Raw genomic sequence first — 22,570 nt, 5'->3', positions numbered from 1 at the left:
GCCTCGAACCAGACGGTAAACTCAGGCCACGAACTCTCGAACCCCTCGTCCTCCGCAGGATCTAATTTTATTTATACGTCAGGTGGATGGATTACGTGGAAAACTTTCATAAGAAATAATAAAACATCATGTAGTGTTATAACTTTTCCAATTAGGTGCAGTGGCACGTCGGAAAAGGATATTATGATTTCAACCAATCAGACATTTATCGAGTTTCAAACCCGCGCCATCTTCATTTTTGAACAAAGCCAGGTTGGATGTGCTAGGAGCGAGCTGAGACCGGGTAGTAGTCCGCTTTGCGCTATTCGCGCCACAGTCGTCAGTTCACGACGCTCTCCACTCCTGACTGGTTGGTCTCTGTCTCACCTTCCCTTCCCCTCTTTCTTTCCCTCTGCCCCTTGGGTTTTCGCCTGACGACGCTGCTCTCTCGGGCATTTCGCCGGAAACTGACGCCGCGCGAGGGCACGAAGTATCGTTACGTGTACACATTGCTCTACCTTTTTCATCGTTTATAAGCAGACACGCAGGCATCTTGTCCATCATACATATCCATCATGAGTAGCAAAGAAAACAACGAGGTCGCTGTGGAGAAGGTGACTGAGAACGACAAAGCTTCCGGAGACGCGAAATGTGAGATCAAAGGAATGAAAAGGCCAGCCGAGGTGAGTTGTCTTGCTTTTCCCACTTGATTTTTTAAAATACTTTCTCGACCTTTTTCACGATTGTACGTAGGCATACACGTACACATGAAAGCACGTACACGCCGGCTTACACCATGCTTCCGCGCCACGCTGCTTGATCACAGCATTGTCTATGATTTCAAAATCATATTTATATAAGTCGATGGAAGTTCGTGAATACTAATTAGATTTTCGTGTTTTCGAATTTTATAAAAATCATTCGTATTTTATATCTTAGAGTAATGAATTTATATTCTATTCGCAATATCGTATTCTCGAGGACAGACGGGTGGGCGGGCAGTTGAGTGTCGTTTCAACCGATTGACGGCATGGAAGAGAATAGGATGCCGGCCGGCATTTTCATTAGAATTGATATTTTTACAATATTAAGAAACTTATTTGCTTCTATATTTTTTCTTTAAATGATAAAAATTATCTAATTGTGATGTTTTCTCGATTCAAGCTAAGGGACGCCATCGTATTTCGCGTGGCTGCCACGAGCACGATGGTTTAGTTGATCACCCTTATTGTTAGTACCATTTATAATTATTGATCTAATTAAAATCAAATTCAATATTCTTATATTTTTATTTTGTGAATGCAAAATTCGGGCGGGATCTCTATTACTAACGCCATGTGCTTATTTCGTATATTTTCATATTGTGCATTCTCGAAGCGTTCTATAACTCTAGAATTTTGTGAAAATTTTGTTGAAAACATAGTTTATATTACTTGGCATTCTTTCTACAAAATGGACGCCATTTTTTTTATCTAGAATATCAGTGTTATAGATAGGAAAAGCGAGCATCCCGCGCATTTTTCCGACCGCCGTTGCTGCCGCCACCACTACCGCTGTGGGTTTCCATTATGGCGCCCGAAACCAAGCCCGCGTTCGTTGTGCTTTCTCGCTTACTCCTTCTATCTTCTCCTTCCCTCACCTCTTTTTGTCTCTCTCTCTCTCTCTCTCTCTCTCTCTCTCTCTCTCTCTCTCTCTCTCTCTCTCTCTCTCTCTCTCTCTCTCTCTCTCTCTGTCGTAATTGATCGATAATTCGTTGTAAGAGGGTTAATCGTGTCTGACGGACGATCGATAGACACACATATCTCTTTCAGGTCGACGTGTTGCTCTGAAATTGTTTACCGATCTGCGTGCATAAACACCGCGCTGAAGGCTTCCTTTCTCGCTTTGCTTCTCTCTCTATCCCTCTTTCTCCTTTTCATTCTCAGTCTCTCTTCCCCTCTACCTTCAACTCTGTTGGTGCTCTCTTCTCTCTTTCCATCAAAAACCCCACGCGCGCAGCCAGCAGTAACGCCATGTATTATATACCCATGTCTCTCCTGCCTCCCTGTTCTTTCGTAGTATACCGCGTAGTGTTACGAACCTTCGAGAAAACATCGTTGCGATTTTTCATCTTAAATCGGACCGTCATTCGGCGTTGTGATAGGAGCTGCTTATTTTTAGTCGATAATACATTATACGTCTGTTACTATGGAAATTACAAGGTGAAATTCGTGATCAAAAATGCCGGTTTATTCACGTTTTCAGTCTATATTATATAGAAAGTCGTGGAGGCGTCTTCGCGCAACAGCAATAGTATGTCACGTGGAAAGTACGATCATATTTGTGTGCTTCTAAAATGCTTGTAATATCCCTATCCCTATTGTATTTTATAATGTTCGTTTATTAAAAAGATAAAATCTTAAAATAGTATTCATTTTCTTATTTCGTTTCAATTAAATTAAGAATTAATTCTTCGCTAGTTTTATATACATATGAAGTTCATTTTCATTTAAGATTAATATATTAATGTATTTATGATTGTTGCAACATATATTACTTCAATCTCATAGATTTTATGACGCAAGCGCATATAGATCATAAAGAATATGGAAGTAAAGAAAAAGGCGGGAATTTCAAATAATGTTTAAATTTCGATAAATTTTTATTTAATTTAATAATAAATAATAAATTAATATTTTATTATTTCTTGTTTTGATATTTTATTATTTTTGGGACAGTAATATTTTTCACAATATTGTTCTTTATATTTTACTAATTTATATATATATATATTTAATATTTAAATTCAACTTCAAATTTAACAAGAATAATATTATAAAAATAAAAATTATTATTTTAGAAATTAATCATCTATAATCTTATTTTGGTTTAATGACTTAATAAATTTACTTTTGGTTCGTTTATTTTGTTTTTTATTGGCAAGCAAAATACTTCTAGTAATTCAATATGATCAAATTAATGCGTGTTACAGAATTATATAACGATTGTTCATGACTTAGTCGTACAGGCGAGAGAAATGAAATAAGTTTATATGATAGGTTATGAACGTTAGGTTATCTGTAAAGACCTCGTGATTAGTAATAAGTTGATAGGTAATCGTGTTTGTAGGATAACAAACAAAATTTCATGGGCATTGTCGGTATGTCACTGTCAGTTGTTCGTTGTAAACTAGCCGCTAATGCCATGAATATAAGTAATAAGAACAATGGTAATAATAATAATAGTAATAGTAGTAGTCAACAGATTTGAATTCGAAGAAAGCGTTTCAAATTTCAGTCATAACATCATAGTATCCGAGATAATGTTTTTATGAATAGCTAGTTCTTTTTTATCATTTAATGATTTATTTTAAACTTATATATATATATATATATATATATATATATATATATATATATATTTTATAATTTTTAGTCAGTGTTATAAAAATATTAATTATTGTTTGTTATTAAAGAATTTATATATTATTATATATTAATATTTGTATATTATACTAAGTATTTAAGTTTATGAAATGAGATATTACGTTTCATTTGATAAAGGCATTTGATAATACATATGATGAGACGATTACCTTGAAACAATTCGTATCGACTATGTTAAAATTTTCGTGATCATCTAGTAGAATTTCTATAATTAAATATATATATTTTATATATATTTACTTTACGATACAATATACAAAATATATATAAATATTTTTTATTTATATGTAACGTCTATAAGTTCTATATACGATATCCGGACACGCTGCTTCGTGTTCCTCTTTTCCCCTCTTTCTCTTTCGTGTGCTTTACGCAGCACGAACACATCCCCTTCTACAAACATGTATCGTAGTCGTCTGCCAATCCCTACGTTTCTCCCACCATCTAGTCTTAGTTCATTCGTCCCTTTGATTGGATGATGCAGTTCTGCAAGTTTTCTATGCTGCTTTCCTCGTACTGCCGATAGACACAGCGCGTGTATGCCATTATGGCAATCTACCCTGGTCACGAGTAAAGCTGTATGAACACGAGTTAAGGTATCGATATTTCAAGAATCGTGTGAAGCATACAATTATTGTGTTTTTTATTTGAAATAAAATTTGATATCATCCTCTTAAATTATTTATGTCTCTAGTTTTACATGAATATTTTGATAAGATTGAGATTTACGATAGGTTTTTATTTTAAATATGTATGAAGAATTAAACATATAAATATACATATATTATTAAGCTATTATATAAATAATTTTTTTTATTTTTTTTCATTACATATTTCAATATTGCAATTTTTTAAACTAATTATGTTATCGAACTTTATGCTAAATAATATTTAATATATTTATATCGATTTTAATTTCAAGATTTTTTTATATTTTGATTTTTTATTTTTATTTATCTTTTTATAATTTTGATCTTTAAGATTTTTTTTCATCAAAAATTCATTTTTTTTGTTTTTCTTCTTGTTTCGCCATATTTAAACGAAATATCCATTTTTCTTTTCATATCCTTATATTTCTTGGCGGGAAGAATATTGTACATTTTTTTTTCTTTTTTGAATATTTAAATGAAAATAAATTAAAACATTTATTTTTAATGTTTTTTTTTAATTATTTGAATTAAAAAAAATATTGAGTGAATATTTAATTATATGATTGCAAACAAAATTGTAATAAATATTTTAATGATAACATGAAATATAATTTATTTATTTATTACGTTTTAGGAAAAAAATGATGAAACAAAAAAACAGAAGAAAGAAGAAAATGGCGACGGAGAAGTAGAAGAAGAAGAAATAGAAGAGGAAGTTGAAGAGGAGGAAGAAGTTGATGGCGATGGTGAAGAAGATGACGAAGATGATGATATACCGGAAGGTGAAGAAGATTTAGAAGAAGGAGAGGGTGAGTTATGGAATTTTTTAATATTAAAATGTTAATATTTTATAAATTTGTATAGCAATAATATCAATAATTATTAAGACATTGAATAAAAATATAAATTCTCTTTATTTATAGATGAAGAAGAAGATGATGCAGAAGGTGAAGTAGAAGGAGAAGTAGAAGATGAAGAAGAAGACGCATAATGAAAACAGGGAAAAGAATATGTAAGTAAGAAAGGAGGTAGGCACACGGTACCATCGTCGATCTTCGGCAGTTTTCTCAGCAAACACTTACTCTCATATTGAGTGGTTGGTAGCAATGTTGATTACCTCGTGCCCAGACCCTATTGCCTCCCGACCTACGAATAAAAATTACCACCTTACCGGAGTTGTGGTGGGCTGACACAAATTAGAGGCAGCCGCAATTCTACTGTCTTGGCTCTTCGCAATTCTGGTCATCTAGCCATCACCAAATGCTATTAGATAGTTTGAATGAAAACTATATATTCGTCGTGTGGGATTTGAATATGTCGATTTAATATCTAAGTCCTTCGTGCATACTTGTACGTTTGGTATATTAAATATACTCTCAAGACGAATTTATTGTTTTATCCAAACCATCTATTAACTGGTATTTGCTGTCATTTGGCTTTCTTCGCGGGACAGTTTTATAACGAAAACTTATTTAAGATAAAAAGCTCTATTGTATTTAAATAATGTAAAATGAACATTTGTGGGTGATGATTTTTTTACATTTGAAATCAAATTTACGTTTGTAGTTCAACGAATGTCTCTCACCTTGTGCGCGTGATTGATTTCTTTTTCGACCTATATGTGTATTTGCAACGATTTTGTAGGAGCGCGAGCTGTTAAAAAAAAATAAATAAAATGGATCAAGTGGTGCGTAAAGAAATAAAAATAATAAATAAATACTATAATAAATAAATACTGGACATCTCTCGACATTCTTTGTATATTAAAAAAAAAAAATGAAAAAAAAAGAAAAGATTTTAATCTTTAAAATCTCTGCTTCGTGCTCCTGTTTGATCCGAGAACAAAAATTAAGATTAATATAACGCTCGCGCTAAGTAGTGTGGATGAGTCATGTGTGTTCTTAACATTGCATAATAATTATACATAGTATGTATAAAGTTATGGAATAAGAAACATTTTATTATTAATGATAATATTATGTAACGTAATGTATTGTGGAGAGGTTGTTACAATTTAGGCTTCGAGTATATAGAGTAGGGAGAGAATTTTTATTTTATAAAACATAAATGATACAAATAATTTGTTTATTTCTCCAAAATGAATATTCCATTCATATCCTTTTATTATATATCCTTTTTTGTATTTACGTAAGATTTCAAAACGAAATTACGTAGTCGTTAAAGATATAATGCAACAATTATCGACGATTGAAAAAATTAATGAGAAAACTCTCCCTATTCAATTGCACTCATTTGAACGTAATTCATTTGTATTTTATGTACTGTGGTTTTATTTTGACTTTATTGACATGGACTACTCAAGCAATGATTCGTTGACTGTCGTAGAACGGGTAACAGTAATCTTATATGACAGTATCTTGCATACAATGATCAGTGTCTTATTAAAGACATATATTCGAGTTTATTAATGGTATCATATGTAATTTTTGATGAATTACACATTTCACTGATTATCAACAATTGAAATATATATGCTCTTTATGTTAGTGTCAGTGGATCTTTGCAAATGGAATGGTCCATGCCATCACTTATTTCGGGAGACTGGTAGACAAGAAACGGGTGAAGAGACATTGCGGTTACGATACCATTGTACCATAGCTGCATAATAAATAAAGGTAACGATAATTTGAATGCGAGACGATGTCCCACGTTTTAATGTACAAATATTTTCGAATGAGATAGTTAAATAAAACGCAGTTAGATCAGAGAAAATGATTCGTTCTCGTAAGTAGTAATGGGTTTAACTTCCGAAAACAAATTACAGTAATAGCAGTATTAAAATAAAAAAGAAAACTGCTATTTGTGGACTGAATCCTGCTACATTGAATCCAAGGAGATGGGATGGACTGTATACACACTTGTACGATAAATCCAATTTATTCAATTGGTTAAATGAAAGAAATAACAAAATTTAAGTATACTCCGTATATAATGATACGTAAGTCATACAGCAATTTATTATATTGTTTACAGACCATACCACCTCCAGAACTCTGTTATTCTACGATTTTATACACAATCTGCTGCTGTATTTACACGTGTTGACTTCAAGATAGTACCTTGACGATCATGTTGACAAAGAACTATCTTAAAGTACAGGTGCCTGAGCAAAAATGAGTACTTTAGCGTTCATAGTATACAATAATACACTGTAAGCATAGGTCCATTTAATTTTATTAATACAATAACAAGCCCCGTTTGCAACATGTTCAAAAAATATGAAAATGGACTTACGTTGTGTACTTTGAGCTAGAGATCACGGAACTCTTCTCTGCTCCAGTATTTGACGTGATTCTGAAAATAATTTACTGGTGCTAACGGGTCTTACAATCAATCAGGCTGAGCGCCCAGATACCGTTACATCCCTACATTTGTTAGGTAAGCATAAAAAGAAGAATTTAAGAATCTTAATGAATCTGGTAATGAAACATGTCATACGATTAAACGTAAACAAAATCTTAGGCTAAGAATTTGGTTTGTGTGTTCATAAGTCTTGTTCAAACTACTTTTGTACAGGATACCATCGCATCATCACTTTCGACATAACAGTAACCGATACCACAGACTATATTTCTGCCCATTCCATCAGAATTGAACTTTCATTGTATTTTTAAGTAAATACATTTTGGAAAACAACAGATGTTTTTTTATTCTTCACGTATCTGTGAAGGAACGCGTCTTTCCCTATTTAATACTTGACAATTAATCGACAACTTATTTTTTCGAAGATAATTTAGACTAAGATTGTTTTTACGTACCTTCTATGTACATATAAATTAAGAATTATGTAGTTATACTATGTAAATATAAAATAGCAATTTACAATAGAATATGTACGTAATATGTGATACACAAGATTAAATATTACTGGATTTCAATATCTATGTTTATTTACACGTATAATTGTATGTAAAATTATAATGTATTCTTAGATGTAACTGTATATAAAGTAAAAATATGTACTTAAGCATAATATTATTTGTATCTGATATTGTTTATTTATAAAATAATTTCTGTAATTAATAGTGATTTTAAGATAATGATACTGGATACCAGGTAAATTGTAATTGATGATGAACAAGATATTACAAATATGTGTAAAATCTATGATGGAATGCAACCATAGTACATAATATTAAAATTTAAGGTAAAAATTTTTTTAAATGTGAATCAACGTACCTGGACGGAATATATATTATTGGAAATTTTTAATTGGATACATATTATTAGAGGTATAGCATTCAGATATTACCCCTAATATAAAAATAATATACCACTTAAAGGAATTTGTAGTAAATATATAAATGTGTAAAAAATAAAAATCAAACATTTGTATAAGAGTATAAGATGTGTAACAGAAATGTTTGCGAATATTTATTTTAGCTAAGCAATTTGTACGAATATTGCATGCAGATTGTCTTACAATATATACACAGTATTTTCTTCATTTATGAGTTTTATTGTATACAATAATAATTCATATTGAGACATTTTGCATGCATGTCAAGACATAGATTTCGATACATTTTGATCACAGTCACAGCATTTTGTATACTTAAATGAATATTTTTAATTCGTAATATTGAAAGTAAAGAATTTTAGAAATCATATAAAAATATTAACAATGTTTAAAACTTATCGAATGAAAAAGTAATTTAAAAAATTACACAGTAATATACTGCGATACAATCACAACCATTTAAATATTAATTACATGATATATTCATGCAAAGAAATTTTCTTTCAGAGAATAATATTTATATAACATATTTTTTACAATGTTATGAAGATTAATAAAATATACAGCTTTTTAGTCAACCTCCCGCGTTGGTTTATATATATTATTTAAAGTATATAATTCCTGAATAGTGTTATTAGCAATTCTTGTAAAACTATCGGTCATGTTATTACTTTCTTCAATATTGCTTGGTTCTGCGTTTATTCCTTTACTTGTTTCTGGCTAGATTTAATTTCTTATTTATTAGTAAATGATAAATAGAAATTTGTATTAATAAATATTATACATACCTTGGTAGAATCTGAAATTGATAACCCACTGGATAGATTTTCAGAAAGACTAATATCAAGATCGGCGAGTTCTGTCGAATCAAGTTGAGGAAGACTCAAATCAAGATTATACTGCGTGTTGTCCATACTTAAAATATTTGTAACATTTGTTGCTTCCATTTCACCTACTATATGAATTATTTAAAAATTACAATGATGTATAGTTTGATATAATAATAATGAATATAAACACTTATACTACCAGCATTGTTCAACGATTGAAATTCTTCGTGATAGTTTGATGTTACTTTGCTTAACGTTAATTGTTCTTGCGGCTGTATTTGTAACGTGTCATGTACATATGGAAATTGTTGTTGTGTATACGTTCTGATTGATGGTTGTTGTAAGATATGACTGCTTGTTGATGGATATTGAGGTGATGGTTGTGATTGAATAAGTGCTGGATTGTATAATCTGTAGTCCATTGGCGATGTACGATCTGGCGATACTTGTGGCCTGTACAACGTATTAAAATTTCTTCAGATCCATTGTTCTGCATATTATCTCATATATTTTTTAAATGATACAAAGCTTTGTGTTACCTCAACGTTTGTATAGTAGATTGCGATTGTGGAGAAGTTGTTGTCATCGGATACAAGGATGGAAAGGATCCTCCACTTCCAATTGGATATTCGTAAGGAGATATCCTTTCCGTCGGCTCTGATTTAATAATATTAAAATTGTATTGATTTAACATTGCAGCATCTACAATCGTGATAAAACAAATAGAAATTTATTACTATTAAAGACTAATTAAAATAACACAAGTTCATTATTTACATTTTGTTATTTAGTACAAACGATTTCTCTTGAATGTTATTTCAATATTTTTTTATATATTATATTAATTTTATTAATTTTAATAAATATATAATATGTTTAAATCGAATATTATCGATAAATTGAATAAAAAAAAACATAAAATGATTAAGAAGCATATAAAAATTTTAGAAGCATAAAAATGGAAGTGATCAAGCAACATATAAAAAGCAAAAGTTTGAAGTAAAAACGAAGGATTAATTACAAAAGATGCATGCAATTTTATATATTTTCACTTCAAACATTATTCGTGAAAAATTGAATATCTTTTATTAGAATAAAAAATACAGTCAATATGATTAACAAATATTAACAAACTAAACTAATATTTTTATGGTCGTACCTGAATATTTTTTATATATAATATTCTTTTGATCTGGAATTGATTGGGAGCAGAATAAAAACACGTAATTTTTATCATTAAATAAGTATGTATATATATATATAGATCAATATATTCTGTATATATGTATAAGTCATACATTATATAGATTTTTCTTTTTCAAAGCAGTTTATAAAAATTTGTATTGCCATACAAATATTGCACATAATTTCCGCTCTTATTATTGTATTGCTGAATATTTAAATACAATATTTTAATACAAGAGCAGGATACTTGTATATTATTTAAACTGTAAAAATTAAGCCCGCTTTTGTCAACGTTATTATCATTAACAACATACTTTTCTCGTCGCATTAATGGATATAAAAATGCATCCATTCGTGCAATCATCAGTAATAATTACAAAAATACAATTTTCTCTTCAAATATACAAGGCCATTGCCATCCAAAAATTTAAGTACAAATTCCAACTATTTATACAAAATACATTTTTAAAAAAGTATAAAACAAGATTCTTCAGTGCGTGAAAATATATATATATATGTATATATATATATGAATATAGTATTTCTTAATACAATGAAAATTCTAATTCATGAAAAAATATCAATCTTTGCACAACGGAAATTTTTTATCATTTTTTTATGTTAATCTTCTAGATTATTAGGCACTATTGGACGAAATTCAACAGACAAAATATATAACAATAAATATAAGAAATTTTTAAATTTAAATATTTCCAGTGTGCAAAGATATTAGATTAATTATATAGTTAGTATGACGTGACTTAAGAGCGCTGAAACATAGATATTTCGATAAATATATATTCGTGATTCATAAAAATGCTGTAAACATTCTCCAAATGTACAAGTTAGTCCAAATTTTTGGGACTTCCAACAAATTTTTTAGATTCATTAATACAATTATTATTATTACAACAAATAGGGTTGATAAAACCCATCAGAAAAATGCATAACATGTTGATGACTCGCATCACAAAGTCTTGCTAATTTTTTTTTCTTGCATATAGAATAAATGTGAACGCGATTAGTATTACAAAGAAGTAAAATCAGCAATTTCGCATAAATGTAGCACAATGTACATTTAGAAATTTTGACGTTGCGACGATGCTAATGATATCATTTAAACCCACTCCCGGCAAAGCTGTAGAATTGAAGACAATTTGATAAAAAATACTCACGCATCTCAGCTTCTGCCTGTACATGTCTCAAAACTAGCGCGTTTTGGCTGTTATTAATCTTTTGTCTCTTTCGCCTTAATGAATCAGGATCATCTATAAATGATTGTATATTAACCACATGACTTTTAAATATTAATATATCAATTTTTTCTGAAGACAACAAACCTATAAATTTTGATCTAAGTTTTTTAACCTTTAAAAATATTATATCTGAACAAATAGTTAAGTCAGTGGTTCAAAATAAGTTTAAGTTACAAACAAATAAAAAATCTTAAATATAAATTAATTTTAACTATAAATTAAGTGCTTATTCTAAGACTAGAAACAAAGTGATGCCTATAAACTTGGAACACTATATAAAAACTTAACAATGTGTCATAAATAGTAAAAAGCAATGCACAAAATTAAAGATATGTATAATAAGTAGCAACACTATAAAATTTGACTAGAAGAAACACAAACTTTGATGATAAATAACAAGTTTCAGCCGATTTTATATTTCAGCTATTTTTTTATATAAAAGACTATAGAAATAAAATAACAAATTTGTACTCTGACTAGAAAAAATAGTACTGCATTGGTTTCAGAGTATATTAATCAAAGTAGCATAATAAAAATTGCTACATGTACTTTTTTTAAAAAATGAAAAAAATATAAAATATATCTTAAGAACGCAAACACACTCAAGTTACAAAAATTTCATATTATTATCGTAAATACGTAACTTCATTCAATCATAATGCTTTTTGTTTCTGAAAATTAGCAATTATCTGCTATAACATCAGCATTTTTTCTATTATAATATTTGAAAAAAAATATACTCTTAAATGGAAGTAGGCTAAAAACACAATAAGACATATTAAATCTCCTTTTTTTCAGAATAAATCTTTCCATCTTCCACAGGACTATAATAGAAAGACATTTCATCAAATTCAGAAGCAGTTGCGTGCGGCGCCATAGCAGTATATAATGCATAATGTTCAGCTTCTGTTAATTCCATTCCATATGGTGGTGTTTCATCACCTTCCAATCTAAGTGATTTTACGCTAGTAGTACTTACTACACTAGCTCTTGGAATTTGTAATTGTGAATTATTTGATGTATTGTTTGTTGTCAAATATGAAATGTTTCCTGTAGTAGTCAAAGATTGAGTAGTTTCTTTGGATACATTTAAAATTGTGTCTTTATCTTTTTTCACTTTTTTTGCAAATAATTTTGAAAATAATCCTTGTTTCGAGTTTTTAGTTAAAGTACTAGGTAAGGAAGGTAAAGTTTTATTTGGTGCTTCAATGAAAGAATCTGGTGTAGTATGACAGGATATAGGACGAGGTAAAAGAGGCATAGAAGGCATTTTCCGGATACGTTTCGGTGGTAAAGGCGGTAATCTTTCTTCCGTTTCCTGCGTTCCATCTCTTTTCGTAGTCACTGGCGGGGAAGGACAAGATTGATTAGTATCTGTTTTTAGTACACACACATCTTCATACTTTCTTTCGTTCGATAAATCGGTAAATTCAATAGGATTTTTCATAGCCATTTGTAAACTAGTATAAGTCTGATTATCGCAAACATCAATATCCATAGATTGATCAGTTGTATTCTGTTCAAATGCTGCCTGCACTAACTTTGCATGTGTATCGGCATAAATTTGATCTAATTCTGCTACTTGTGTTAATAAATCATTGAAAGACTTATTACAATCTTCTGTCACTTCAATTTTAAAATCTATTTCATTTTCTTTCTCTTTGAGACATATTTGTCCTTTTTGTACCCATTTACTCACTTCAGAATAATCGAACCAATCAGATTTATCTTTTAATATTTCTGTATTTTTTAATACGCACGCGTTTTCAACAGTATTAGATTTAGGACGAGTTAAAATTTCTAAATTCATGTCCTTCGTTTCTTTATCTATATAATTGGGATAAGATTTGTACATTCTATTTAATTGTTCGTTTTCTATAGTTCGTTTCTCTTCATTGATTGATAAATCATTATTTCGGTAATCTATAATAGTATTTTTAGCATGATCTATATTTTGTGCAATATTTTGATTTATTTCCATACTTCCATTATAAGAATCTAATGTATTTTTTACATTGTACAAATCATTCAAAGCACGTAACGCAGAAATTTTATTATTCCATTTTTTTGTGTCGAAGTCATTATTGTTATATTCGTCAATATTACGCGGAAATTTCGGAGTAACGTTTGAAAACAATGTCGGTTCAGTAGCTAAAATTTTGCCAAATGAAGTGTAATCTGTTTTCTTCCTGGCAAATGCTTTCCGTAAAGACCAGAAAGCAGGCCTACCTGCACCGAGAGGTAACATCAGAAAAGGAAATGGTTCGCTTGTTGCACCATCTGATGGTCTTTTAAGTTGAATATATACTTGCACTGGTTGTTCCACTTGCTGCATACGATAAGTCGGTGTTCTAAATGCAATTGCTGTCTATTAAGATAAATCAATTTATCAAATTAATATTAATAAAGATACAAAATTTAAATAATTTTATATAAAAATCGAATTTCATACTTGTTTATGTACATGAACAGGTTGAAAATCACCAAATCCTTCCCAAAGCACTTGTCCATCTTTTTCTTCAAAGAATCTAACTTGTATATCTTCTTTTGCAACCTTCTCACATAATAAAATCATTTCCATACCACCAGCGACTGATGCGTTACTATGACTGAGTTTGCATATCACAAGATCTGACATTGCCTCTTAAATATTTAATATTTAATTATTTAATACATAATCGAATAATTGATATCTTGATAAAATATAATTAATCTGAACATACTTTTATCAAATATAGGATCGGATACTACTGGTTGTAGTGGCACATTGAATTTTCTTTTTTGTGATCCTTCTAAAAAGACTTGAAAGCATAATCTCACTGCATTGAGATCAATACTAGTAGGTTGTCTTTTGTGTTCGAAGCCAGCTATTAAAAAATTAAATGTGATTTGTTTTGTGCCAAATATAGTTAAATAAATCTACTGAATTTTAATTTACTTCGAAAAGGATCTACACGAATTTCTTCTCTTATTTTAAGCGCCTCTTCAATATCTTTTTTTTTTACACATTGAATTCCAAGATTTGCAAATGTAACTGTCATATTCTCTGATGAAACTTCTACTGTACAAACACCTTGTTTACATGCTTCCTTTCCAACAAGATTATGAGGATGAGGTCTGTATGGTTGATCTTTTGTTACACATGATACTACAACTAGAGCTCGACCTTTATATCCAACTATCTGTAATCAGTATCAGTTGTATGTTATTAATTAGTATTATTATATATTGTTTTTTTTTCTTCTTACTTTTATAGTAGGAAATGTTTTATTTTCTGATGTACTATTTACACCAGGTATACTACCAGCTGATCTGCCTTCACATTCATAGCGAAAACGTAAAGCTTTGCTTGCTGGTTGTTCTATTATTTCAACATAAGGCAATAATCGTTCTGTGTTCATTTCTCTTGGAATTTGATCTTCCCTCCCATTATATTTAGTATCAGTTTCAATGACTTCAACTATACAAATTATGAAATAAAATATAATGTAAAAAATAAAATGTAATTTATGAAATTTATGTAAAAATATAATAAAATTTTCAATACTTACTGACATCACTCATATGTATATTTCCATCACTCATATCATGGAATTGTTCCATGCCTCTTACTGTTTAATACATTGAACAATAGTCATCTGAAAAATGATTTCTTATCATCTTATGTTATTAAAATAATTTCTATTTTATTATATTTCTAATATTATACAGAATTTTTTTTAACAATTCTATTAGAACAATTATATAAAATATAAAATGATTGTAAAGTAACAATATATCAAAAAATTTTTTTTATTCTTTTATATTTTGAACAGTTTCATCAAAGTGAGAGCAAAAATTAACTACATGATCTAACTCTTGACAGAAACTTCATAATATTATGTAGAAAAAATTTCGCGCGCGTTTAGTTAAGATAAATGGAAATATAATAATTGGACAGTAATAAATACCTAGAAAGAAATAAAATGTATAGAAGGAAAATTGATTTTGGGATCAATTTTTTTGATGTAAAGAAAATTGGATGTTCATAAATTCATGAATCGTTCATCTTGATAGAAAAATATATTTATGTCGTAAAAGATGTCGTATAGATGATGATTGATATAAAACGTGTTAGGCGTAACTTTTGATTAACACTAGCGAGTGAATCAAACACATATTAATGAACATGGATAAAAATTTGTTAAATCTCTAGCAAACGAAACGACAGCTGTTCACAGGTATACTTCTAAAGACACTGCACACAAGTGTCCCAAGTCCCAAGGGAAGAGAAACGAGAGTAGAGAGTGAGGAGGGATGCCATGCTGATCCAATCATTATTTTGGGAAAGCCTAGCTTCGTACAAGCCGTGCAGCTATAATTAAACTATCGTAGGACAATGTGACGAGAAAGACTTGCCTGCAGCTTGATCAACATAGTAAGGCACTTTCGAATCTGAAAGCACGCGCACTGTTTTGGATAATTCTTCTAGTAGGAAATGCTTATATTCCTGAAATTTTTTTATAAAACACGCACTGTGCTAAATAAATTGAAGAAACGCGATGTGTTAATGTTTAGATCTATAATTGAAATTCTTGTATTTGTCAAATATTGCTGCGCACACTATTTGCACGCGACATAAAAGCATGCACGGCCGTGACTAGAGACAAGACTTTATGCGGCATAACATTTTGCTCGGACTTTGTATCGGTACTGACATGTCCGTTGCTTTTAATGGTAGAAGCAAAGCAATATGCTATATGCTTCGCGGATACGCGCAAGTACGCGTACCCTGACGGTTCTATACTCACAACCAATTCAAAGTGAGTGAACGTGTGTTAACATGATATACTACCTTTCGATTATTTCCTTGAAATCCATAGATCTAATGACGTCGAATTTTTTAATATTTAATTCCTAATTCTTAATTCTAATTCTCTTCATATTTTTCATATTATCTTTTATATTGATTGCATTTCTTGTTCTTGCATATTTTTAAGCTTGAGTTGAAAACCACTAATAAATTACGTATGTTCAGCGTTCTTTGGCATAAATGTATTAAATATCTTATATCTAAAATAAATTTGTGTCTAAGGTTCAGCGAATTTATCATATGTAGATTAAAATTTTCAGGGACGTAGATAGGTTACCAGAAACTAGGTACTTGATGTCGGATGAGTCATGCAGACACGTCACATAATTCTGTTTTATCATGTGAAATTGTAGAGCGTTAGATAATCATATCTATTTACTTGAAATTATATAAAATGTTATTGTTTTGTTATAAATATTATGTCCGATAACTGTTATTTATATTTCTTTTATATTATAGTTTTGGAAAAATCAATTTCATTACATTTTTTGATCTTAATTATCCTTAAAAAGTTTTCGTAAATTATTTATTATATTATATATAAAATAAATTTAAATTTTTGAAACATTTTAGAATGCAAATGAAATTTACTTGCTTGTAATTTACAATTATACTGTAAATCAGATCTATATGATGCATTACATAAGTTTTAATCGCTCCTTATGCTCATCGTATTGTAGGTGTATTCAATTTATGCAATTCTATGAAGTAGACACGCAATCGTACGACTAATTCATAAGTTATAGTAGTTAAAATAAGAAATTAATGGGAAAAGTATTCATCATGGACAATGTGACTTCTTTATTTGGTTAAAAATATTACTGTTACTATTTGCAAGAGTTACGATGCTTTTTTGTCGTCTTACTCTCACTCGTTTTGTCTCCATGACAAGAGCAAACAACATTAATAATTTTTGTAAAGAGTTTACTCGTGAACTGCAAACGTGATGCCAGAAACTGCGATCACTCCGAAAAGCTCGTCTTCCCTGAGTGTTTCAATAAGCTCCAGGGAAGAATCAAACCAATGTTTTACCAAGAAAAGATTGACGCGATGCATGCAACATAAATTTCTTACATATTCGCAACTTCCCATAAGATGTCAGAAACCCAGCCGATATTATCGTCCGCCAAGGACCTCCTTCAGATTGGCAAATCTCACAACCATCAATCATACAGCTACAATTAATACGGCGAAAAGTTGTCCGGACAGTTCAACATGTTCGATATTACGCGCAATCAGTGCGTCACGTTACAAAAAGAGTTTATCCATGATTGACTTTTCACCTTTAATAATGGACACTGAATATGGCGATCTTAGGTAAAGTTTATGGATAACTTATAATAATTTGAATACAATTGATTTTTTTATAATATAGATCGGATAGTAGTTCAACTATAGAAAAACTTGATGAAAGTGATAAAATGAAAGATACTATTAGTAATGAAATGGGTATCGGTATCGGTATCAAAAAGTGGATGGATGGATTTGTAACATCAGAACCGGAGGAATCTTATTCCCAATTCTTTCAAAATCCAAAGAAAGCAGCAATTTTGGTGTGTCATGTGCTTATGTTAAATGCATGGAGACGCAGACGCAGCGATGTTCAATATCTTAACAGCACAATTGACGATTTAAGCCAGCAAATTGAACATTTGCATCTACAAATTGTCGTTTTGCGTCGATTGCTCGATACGGAGAACAGTCGTGTCAGTAAATTGACCGGTGATGTTCACCGTGCCAAAATGCAATTTGATGAAGTACTGAAAGAAAGGAATACTCTGAAATCGGTAATCCACTTAATACATATTTAAAAATTTATAAGTTTTAGCAATTATGTTTCACATAATTAATTAATTGAAAAAAAAAATAACATCTTCATGTATTTATCATAAAATAGTAACAATGTGCGCATGTTAGGAATAAGAGCTATACATTCAACATCTTGCGGACGATGAACATGAGAGTTCAATGACGTGTATCTAACTAGAGGGATGACGCTAGCATAAGAGCTCGCAATACGACTTTTGGGGCACGCAATAATATATGTAGTTATAGAGACGATCGAATTTTCGGCATTCCTTGGATAAACAAAAATATCTTTCAAACAAGTTCAATAATTGCAATTGTTACTTTTATATTAACAAAAATTTTCTATCTCATTCAAATTTTCTCGTATATTTAAAAAGAAATAATTTGTTGTTCTAAATATTTACAATATTTGAATGTTTATAAATACATAAATATGCATTTATTTTGCGAAATGTAATGGAAACATGCGTCGTAGTCGAGTCATTAATTAGTATATACTATATACGTAAACGAGAAGTTGGCATCGCTCCAGCAGCTAATTGTGAAGCGAAAGAAGAAACTGTATCGCGACGACACAGCATAGATAAAACTGATTCTAGATACTTTCGAAGATTTACGAAGTTTAACTTAATTTTAACTTAACTTTAATTTTTTCGCAAATTGGATTCACCGTTTTCTTTCAGGAAAAAGTAAAATTGGATGAAGAGATCCAACGTTTGACCGGGCTTTCCGAGGAGAGGCAAGTTTCAACGGAGAATATGCGAAACGAACTAATCACCGCGCAAAATCAGCTTCAAGTGGTCGATGAACAAATGTCAAAGGATCGAGAAAAATTGCTGAAATTACGAGAGGATAAAAGGATACTTTTAGAAAAGGCTAGAACAATTTTTGTATTATAATTTATAAATTATCTTCAATGATAAACGCAAGCTTATATATTATACCATTGTAAAAATTGATTTTTACTTGGTGAGTCATTGTTATGCTCGCGAGAAACGAATCTGCAAAGGGTGAATTCTCTTTCAATGCAGCTTTTTTTTTCTATGAACGGATGAGTCATTCGTTCACCCTTTCGTGCTTAGAGAACGATCAATCTAAATTGGTTACAACATATTTTTATGTTTCAAACTCCTATGATACAATTCTTTTATTTCGATCTTTATTTTTTATTTTAATATTATATTTTAAATATCTATGGGATAGTAATAAGGGATAGTAATTAAGGATAGTAATAAGAGTATCTGATGTAACTTACTTTAGATAGGTCAATGCACGAAAGGACATAGAAGTTCGTGGTTGAGTCATACTCTTTCTACCTTATCGGTGACTCAATAACATTATAATACTTTCTTACCGAGAAAAGCAATCGATATTACTTGACCTATTAATTCTTGCTTGGAGAATGTAGAATCAAAACAAAACTCGTGACAATATTAGATATTTCATGAACTTTTTCTTAAAAATAATCATTTATCGATTGTTGAATACGTATGAAAGAAAAATGTAATGTTATTTCAGATAACAGCTAGCGAAACATTAGCGGCGGAACGAGGAACAAGAGCAGACAAAGCTGAATCAATCGTGGAGGATTTACAGGTGAAACTTGCCACACAGATTGCTATGGTTGAATCCTCGCAGGAACAGATAAAACGATATTCAAAGTAAATTCAATGTATGTAAACGTCAATTTGCATTATTCCAATATAAATTCTTTTGCAGGGAGTTGAAAGTTAAAGAGGATGAAAAGAACAAGTTAATTAAGCGTTTAAAATCATCCGAAGATGCAGGGAGAAATCTAAATATGCGCGCCATTTCTTTAGAAGCACAACTGGTTGATCGAGAAGTAGCCTTACAAAATATGCAAGCAGCGTATAATTCACAATTGTAAGTTTTTTTACTTGTTTTTTTTTTTTGAATGATATTATTTAAAATTAAAATTAAAAAAAATTCGCTATATCAGAACCGAATTGAATGAATTGAGAGAACGTTTAATACGTCAATCTCAAGAAGGGGGATGGAGTAGTAGAATGTTGCAATTAGCTGGTAGCGTTGTACGAGCGCCAAGGGCTATATTACGTACTTTACTATCGGGTCCAGTGTTGGTTTCCTAAAGATAGCTTGGTAAGTTACACACAAAATTATAATACCTATTAATAAGAGCATAATAATTGTTCGTTCTTTTAGTTGCTGTTCTTGTTCAAGCGTGATTGCGTTAAACAAAGTGTTCACAAAATGGAATTTCGAGGGTGATGGTGTTGGTTGTTCGATAAGAGGAAGGAGAAAGGGAAGATTTTACGTGTGAAAAGAGATTTTACGTTGAGGAAAAAGAGATATGTGATCGCAAAGAGATGAAAGGAACGAAAATCAGTTTCAAACTGGTAGTAAACTTTCCGGGTACTTTTATCATCGAAATTATAATATATTTTTTTATTTATATTTTTTTTTTTCTATTTATATACTTTCTGATATCGTAAGCTATATAAGCATTTTAAATTGAAAAGAAATGATATATTATAAAAAAAAAAAATTATTAAACTATGATATTATACTAATATTACGATATACTATACTAGAGTACAAACAACTATTCTGCGAAACTGAGGATGGATAAATAAATGCAGATGTTGTACATTTTTTAAATCTATATTTTATCCTTTTTTCGCGTAACATGATAAAATGATAAAAATAAGATACCGTCAGAATCGCTCAATGACGATGATTTATTTCTTTTTATTATGCAATTTCAATAAATACATTCAATAATCGATTAATATGTATATAAACAATCTTAATTGATCGTATTTTACGTAACATTAAAATATACATTTTTAACCGAGATAAAATAAATTTTTGTAATAGAGCGATACTCATGGTATAATATTTTTTTCAAAAAACACGTTACAATAGATCGTAAAATCTAAGTAACCACGTACGAGTGACACAAATACGACGTGTCTGATCACATTTCTTATTATTATGTACTTAAGTACAAGATAACATTGATTTTCATTTTGTTCGATAACAATATGATTTCTGCGGTATATTTTTTTATGCTTCTGCCAGTATAGTAAACATCCTTTCTTATTTGAGGCTTTCGTACGGTAAGTGAAGATACGGCACAAATTTCAGTTCGGAAGATTCGTTCTTATATTATCACAAAATCGTTTTATATTTGAATTGTTGTTGGATGTAATTTTATGTTATATTTTCTAGACGATCTAAAACATCTTTTATGCATAGATTAATCCTGACAACAAATAATGTTGCCCTACAATCTTGAAATTCGGTCATATTCATTGATTTATTATTCCTTAAAAATTTATAGAGAAACATGAAAATAAAAAAAATGCTTGGTGCATTTTTATTTGCAATAAAAAGAATTTTGTAAAAATTATTATAGTACTTATGGATGTAAAAAAAATCTCATCTTTGATTGCTCTGTAATATCAGAGTTAAAAAAAGAAAAAAAGGAAAAAAAATAAAAAGAAGGAAATAAAAGACAACAATGAAAAAATAATACATTTTTCAAAACATTCTTTTCTTCATTCATTTATATATTTCTAGCGAAGAGTAAAAGATAAAAATACTGATTAGGTGAATGACCTAAATCTCACAACGACCTTCTCAAACTTTATAATATATATAACTAACTTTAGCTAATTCGGCAACTATAAAAAAATGTTTCATTGCGTATTAATAAATTGTACAGTTGATTATATCGAATTTGATGGCTTGAGGAACGTGTATGTATCTATTTTTATGAGTAATAAAATTTAGAATATTTTAAACTATAACAAATCTTGATACAATAAATTGAGCAATTTTGATATTTCTATAAGATTGCTCTTTGTATCACTTTTTTATAAAAACGTTACCACAAGCCAGTAAAAATATTAATATCGTTATTTATGTTTTGAAATATATTGGATTGTTATATTGATAGTCATTTGCCAAAACGTAAAAAAAAAAATAAAAAAAAAAAAAGAAAAAAGAAAAAAATTTTTTTTTCCTTTCTTTTTTTTTTAAAAATGTAATAATTTTTTCTGATCTCGTAAATAATATTTAAATAAAATTGTATTAATTACAAATAAAAAAAAAGAAGATAAATAAATAGTAAAATTCGATAAGACTAGAACTTAATTGACATTTAATCTTTAAATCATACCAAATCCTTCAGTACCTTCACTAATCGCTAATAACAAAGCTCGCTCAAAGTGATCGTAACATTCATAATCGGGTAAGCAGAGCTGATTGAAGCTGTAAAAATATTTGAATAATTATTATTTTGAAAAATTATTATTACTATAATTAAAATATAAAATT

The 22,570-nt window shown here is 29.8% G+C and overlaps 4 protein-coding genes across 21 annotated transcripts in view; 2 read left to right on the top strand and 2 right to left on the bottom strand.

Annotated features, from left to right (window-relative positions):
- Nucleotides 1-233: 233 nt before the first annotated feature.
- On the top strand, nt 234-7,711 carry LOC107996113 (acidic leucine-rich nuclear phosphoprotein 32 family member B). 2 transcript variants are annotated; one of them, XM_017054013.2, is made up of 3 exons: nt 234-662; nt 4,689-4,863; nt 4,978-7,711. In XM_017054013.2, the coding sequence occupies exons 1-3, from the start codon at nt 555-557 to the stop codon at nt 5,043-5,045; spliced, it is 351 nt and encodes a 116-aa protein (XP_016909502.1). In that variant the 5' UTR covers nt 234-554; the 3' UTR covers nt 5,046-7,711. The 2 variants fall into 2 exon arrangements, with proteins under 2 accessions (XP_016909502.1, XP_061930102.1); XM_062074118.1 differs by lacking the exon at nt 234-662 and adding an exon at nt 1,988-2,180.
- Nucleotides 7,712-8,513: 802 nt separating this feature from the next.
- LOC107996080 (embryonic polarity protein dorsal) lies at nt 8,514-16,710 on the bottom strand. Of its 9 annotated transcripts, none has more exons than XM_062074112.1 (12): nt 16,421-16,697; nt 15,138-15,224; nt 14,835-15,046; nt 14,525-14,768; nt 14,310-14,453; nt 14,039-14,229; nt 13,816-13,954; nt 11,506-11,598; nt 9,685-9,847; nt 9,345-9,598; nt 9,104-9,270; nt 8,514-9,035 (listed from the first exon to the last, which is right to left on the bottom strand). In XM_062074112.1, exons 2-12 carry the CDS (start codon nt 15,187-15,189, stop codon nt 8,886-8,888), a joined length of 1,809 nt encoding a protein of 602 aa, XP_061930096.1. In that variant the 5' UTR covers nt 15,190-15,224; nt 16,421-16,697; the 3' UTR covers nt 8,514-8,885. The 9 variants fall into 9 exon arrangements, with proteins under 9 accessions (XP_061930096.1, XP_016909448.2, XP_016909449.2 ...); XM_017053959.3 differs by lacking the exon at nt 16,421-16,697 and adding an exon at nt 15,985-16,127; XM_017053960.3 differs by lacking the exon at nt 16,421-16,697 and adding an exon at nt 15,985-16,127 and having other exon boundaries at nt 9,685-9,802.
- On the top strand, nt 15,876-20,887 carry LOC107996081 (uncharacterized). 3 transcript variants are annotated; one of them, XM_062074115.1, is made up of 8 exons: nt 15,876-16,003; nt 17,119-17,755; nt 17,814-18,225; nt 18,931-19,122; nt 19,766-19,908; nt 19,967-20,131; nt 20,208-20,368; nt 20,432-20,887. In XM_062074115.1, the coding sequence occupies exons 2-7, from the start codon at nt 17,385-17,387 to the stop codon at nt 20,356-20,358; spliced, it is 1,434 nt and encodes a 477-aa protein (XP_061930099.1). In that variant the 5' UTR covers nt 15,876-16,003; nt 17,119-17,384; the 3' UTR covers nt 20,359-20,368; nt 20,432-20,887. The 3 variants fall into 3 exon arrangements, with proteins under 3 accessions (XP_061930099.1, XP_061930100.1, XP_016909450.1); XM_062074116.1 differs by lacking the exon at nt 15,876-16,003 and adding an exon at nt 16,255-16,388 and having other exon boundaries at nt 17,826-18,225; XM_017053961.3 differs by lacking the exon at nt 15,876-16,003 and adding an exon at nt 16,255-16,388.
- Nucleotides 20,875-22,570, bottom strand: part of LOC107996079 (apoptosis-resistant E3 ubiquitin protein ligase 1) — a 16,219-nt gene continuing 14,523 nt past the window's right edge. For all 7 annotated transcript variants that reach the window (XM_062074101.1, XM_062074102.1, XM_062074103.1 and 4 more), the window contains exon 16: nt 20,875-22,504. In XM_062074101.1, the coding sequence (XP_061930085.1) occupies nt 22,402-22,504 (103 nt within the window). In that variant the 3' untranslated portion in view covers nt 20,875-22,401. The remainder of the gene's footprint in view (nt 22,505-22,570) is intronic.

The sequence above is a fragment of the Apis cerana genome, linkage group LG4 (assembly GCF_029169275.1).
Source record: "Apis cerana isolate GH-2021 linkage group LG4, AcerK_1.0, whole genome shotgun sequence".
Lineage (NCBI taxonomy): Eukaryota > Metazoa > Arthropoda > Insecta > Hymenoptera > Apidae > Apis > Apis cerana.
This window is presented reverse-complemented; position numbering and strand designations above follow the sequence as displayed.

Bases quoted from the DNA above. Each gene is read 5' to 3' on its own strand.
- LOC107996081 (XM_062074115.1), top strand. From the start codon at position 17,385: ATGCCAGAAACTGCGATCACTCCGAAAAGCTCGTCTTCCCTGAGTGTT. The intron at 19,123-19,765 runs GCTAGAACAATT...ATGTTATTTCAG, and splicing joins AAAGGATACTTTTAGAAAAG to ATAACAGCTAGCGAAACATT. The intron at 20,132-20,207 runs GTAAGTTTTTTT...TCGCTATATCAG, and splicing joins GCAGCGTATAATTCACAATT to AACCGAATTGAATGAATTGA.
- LOC107996080 (XM_028665862.2), bottom strand. From the start codon at position 15,189: ATGGAACAATTCCATGATATGAGTGATGGAAATATACATATGAGTGAT. The intron at 14,769-14,834 runs GTAAGAAGAAAA...TACTGATTACAG, and splicing joins AAACATTTCCTACTATAAAA to ATAGTTGGATATAAAGGTCG. The intron at 14,454-14,524 runs GTAAATTAAAAT...ATTTTTTAATAG, and splicing joins TCGTGTAGATCCTTTTCGAA to CTGGCTTCGAACACAAAAGA.
- LOC107996113 (XM_062074118.1), top strand. From the start codon at position 1,992: ATGTATTATATACCCATGTCTCTCCTGCCTCCCTGTTCTTTCGTAGTA. The intron at 2,181-4,688 runs GTGAAATTCGTG...ATTACGTTTTAG, and splicing joins GTTACTATGGAAATTACAAG to GAAAAAAATGATGAAACAAA. The intron at 4,864-4,977 runs GTGAGTTATGGA...CTTTATTTATAG, and splicing joins AGATTTAGAAGAAGGAGAGG to ATGAAGAAGAAGATGATGCA.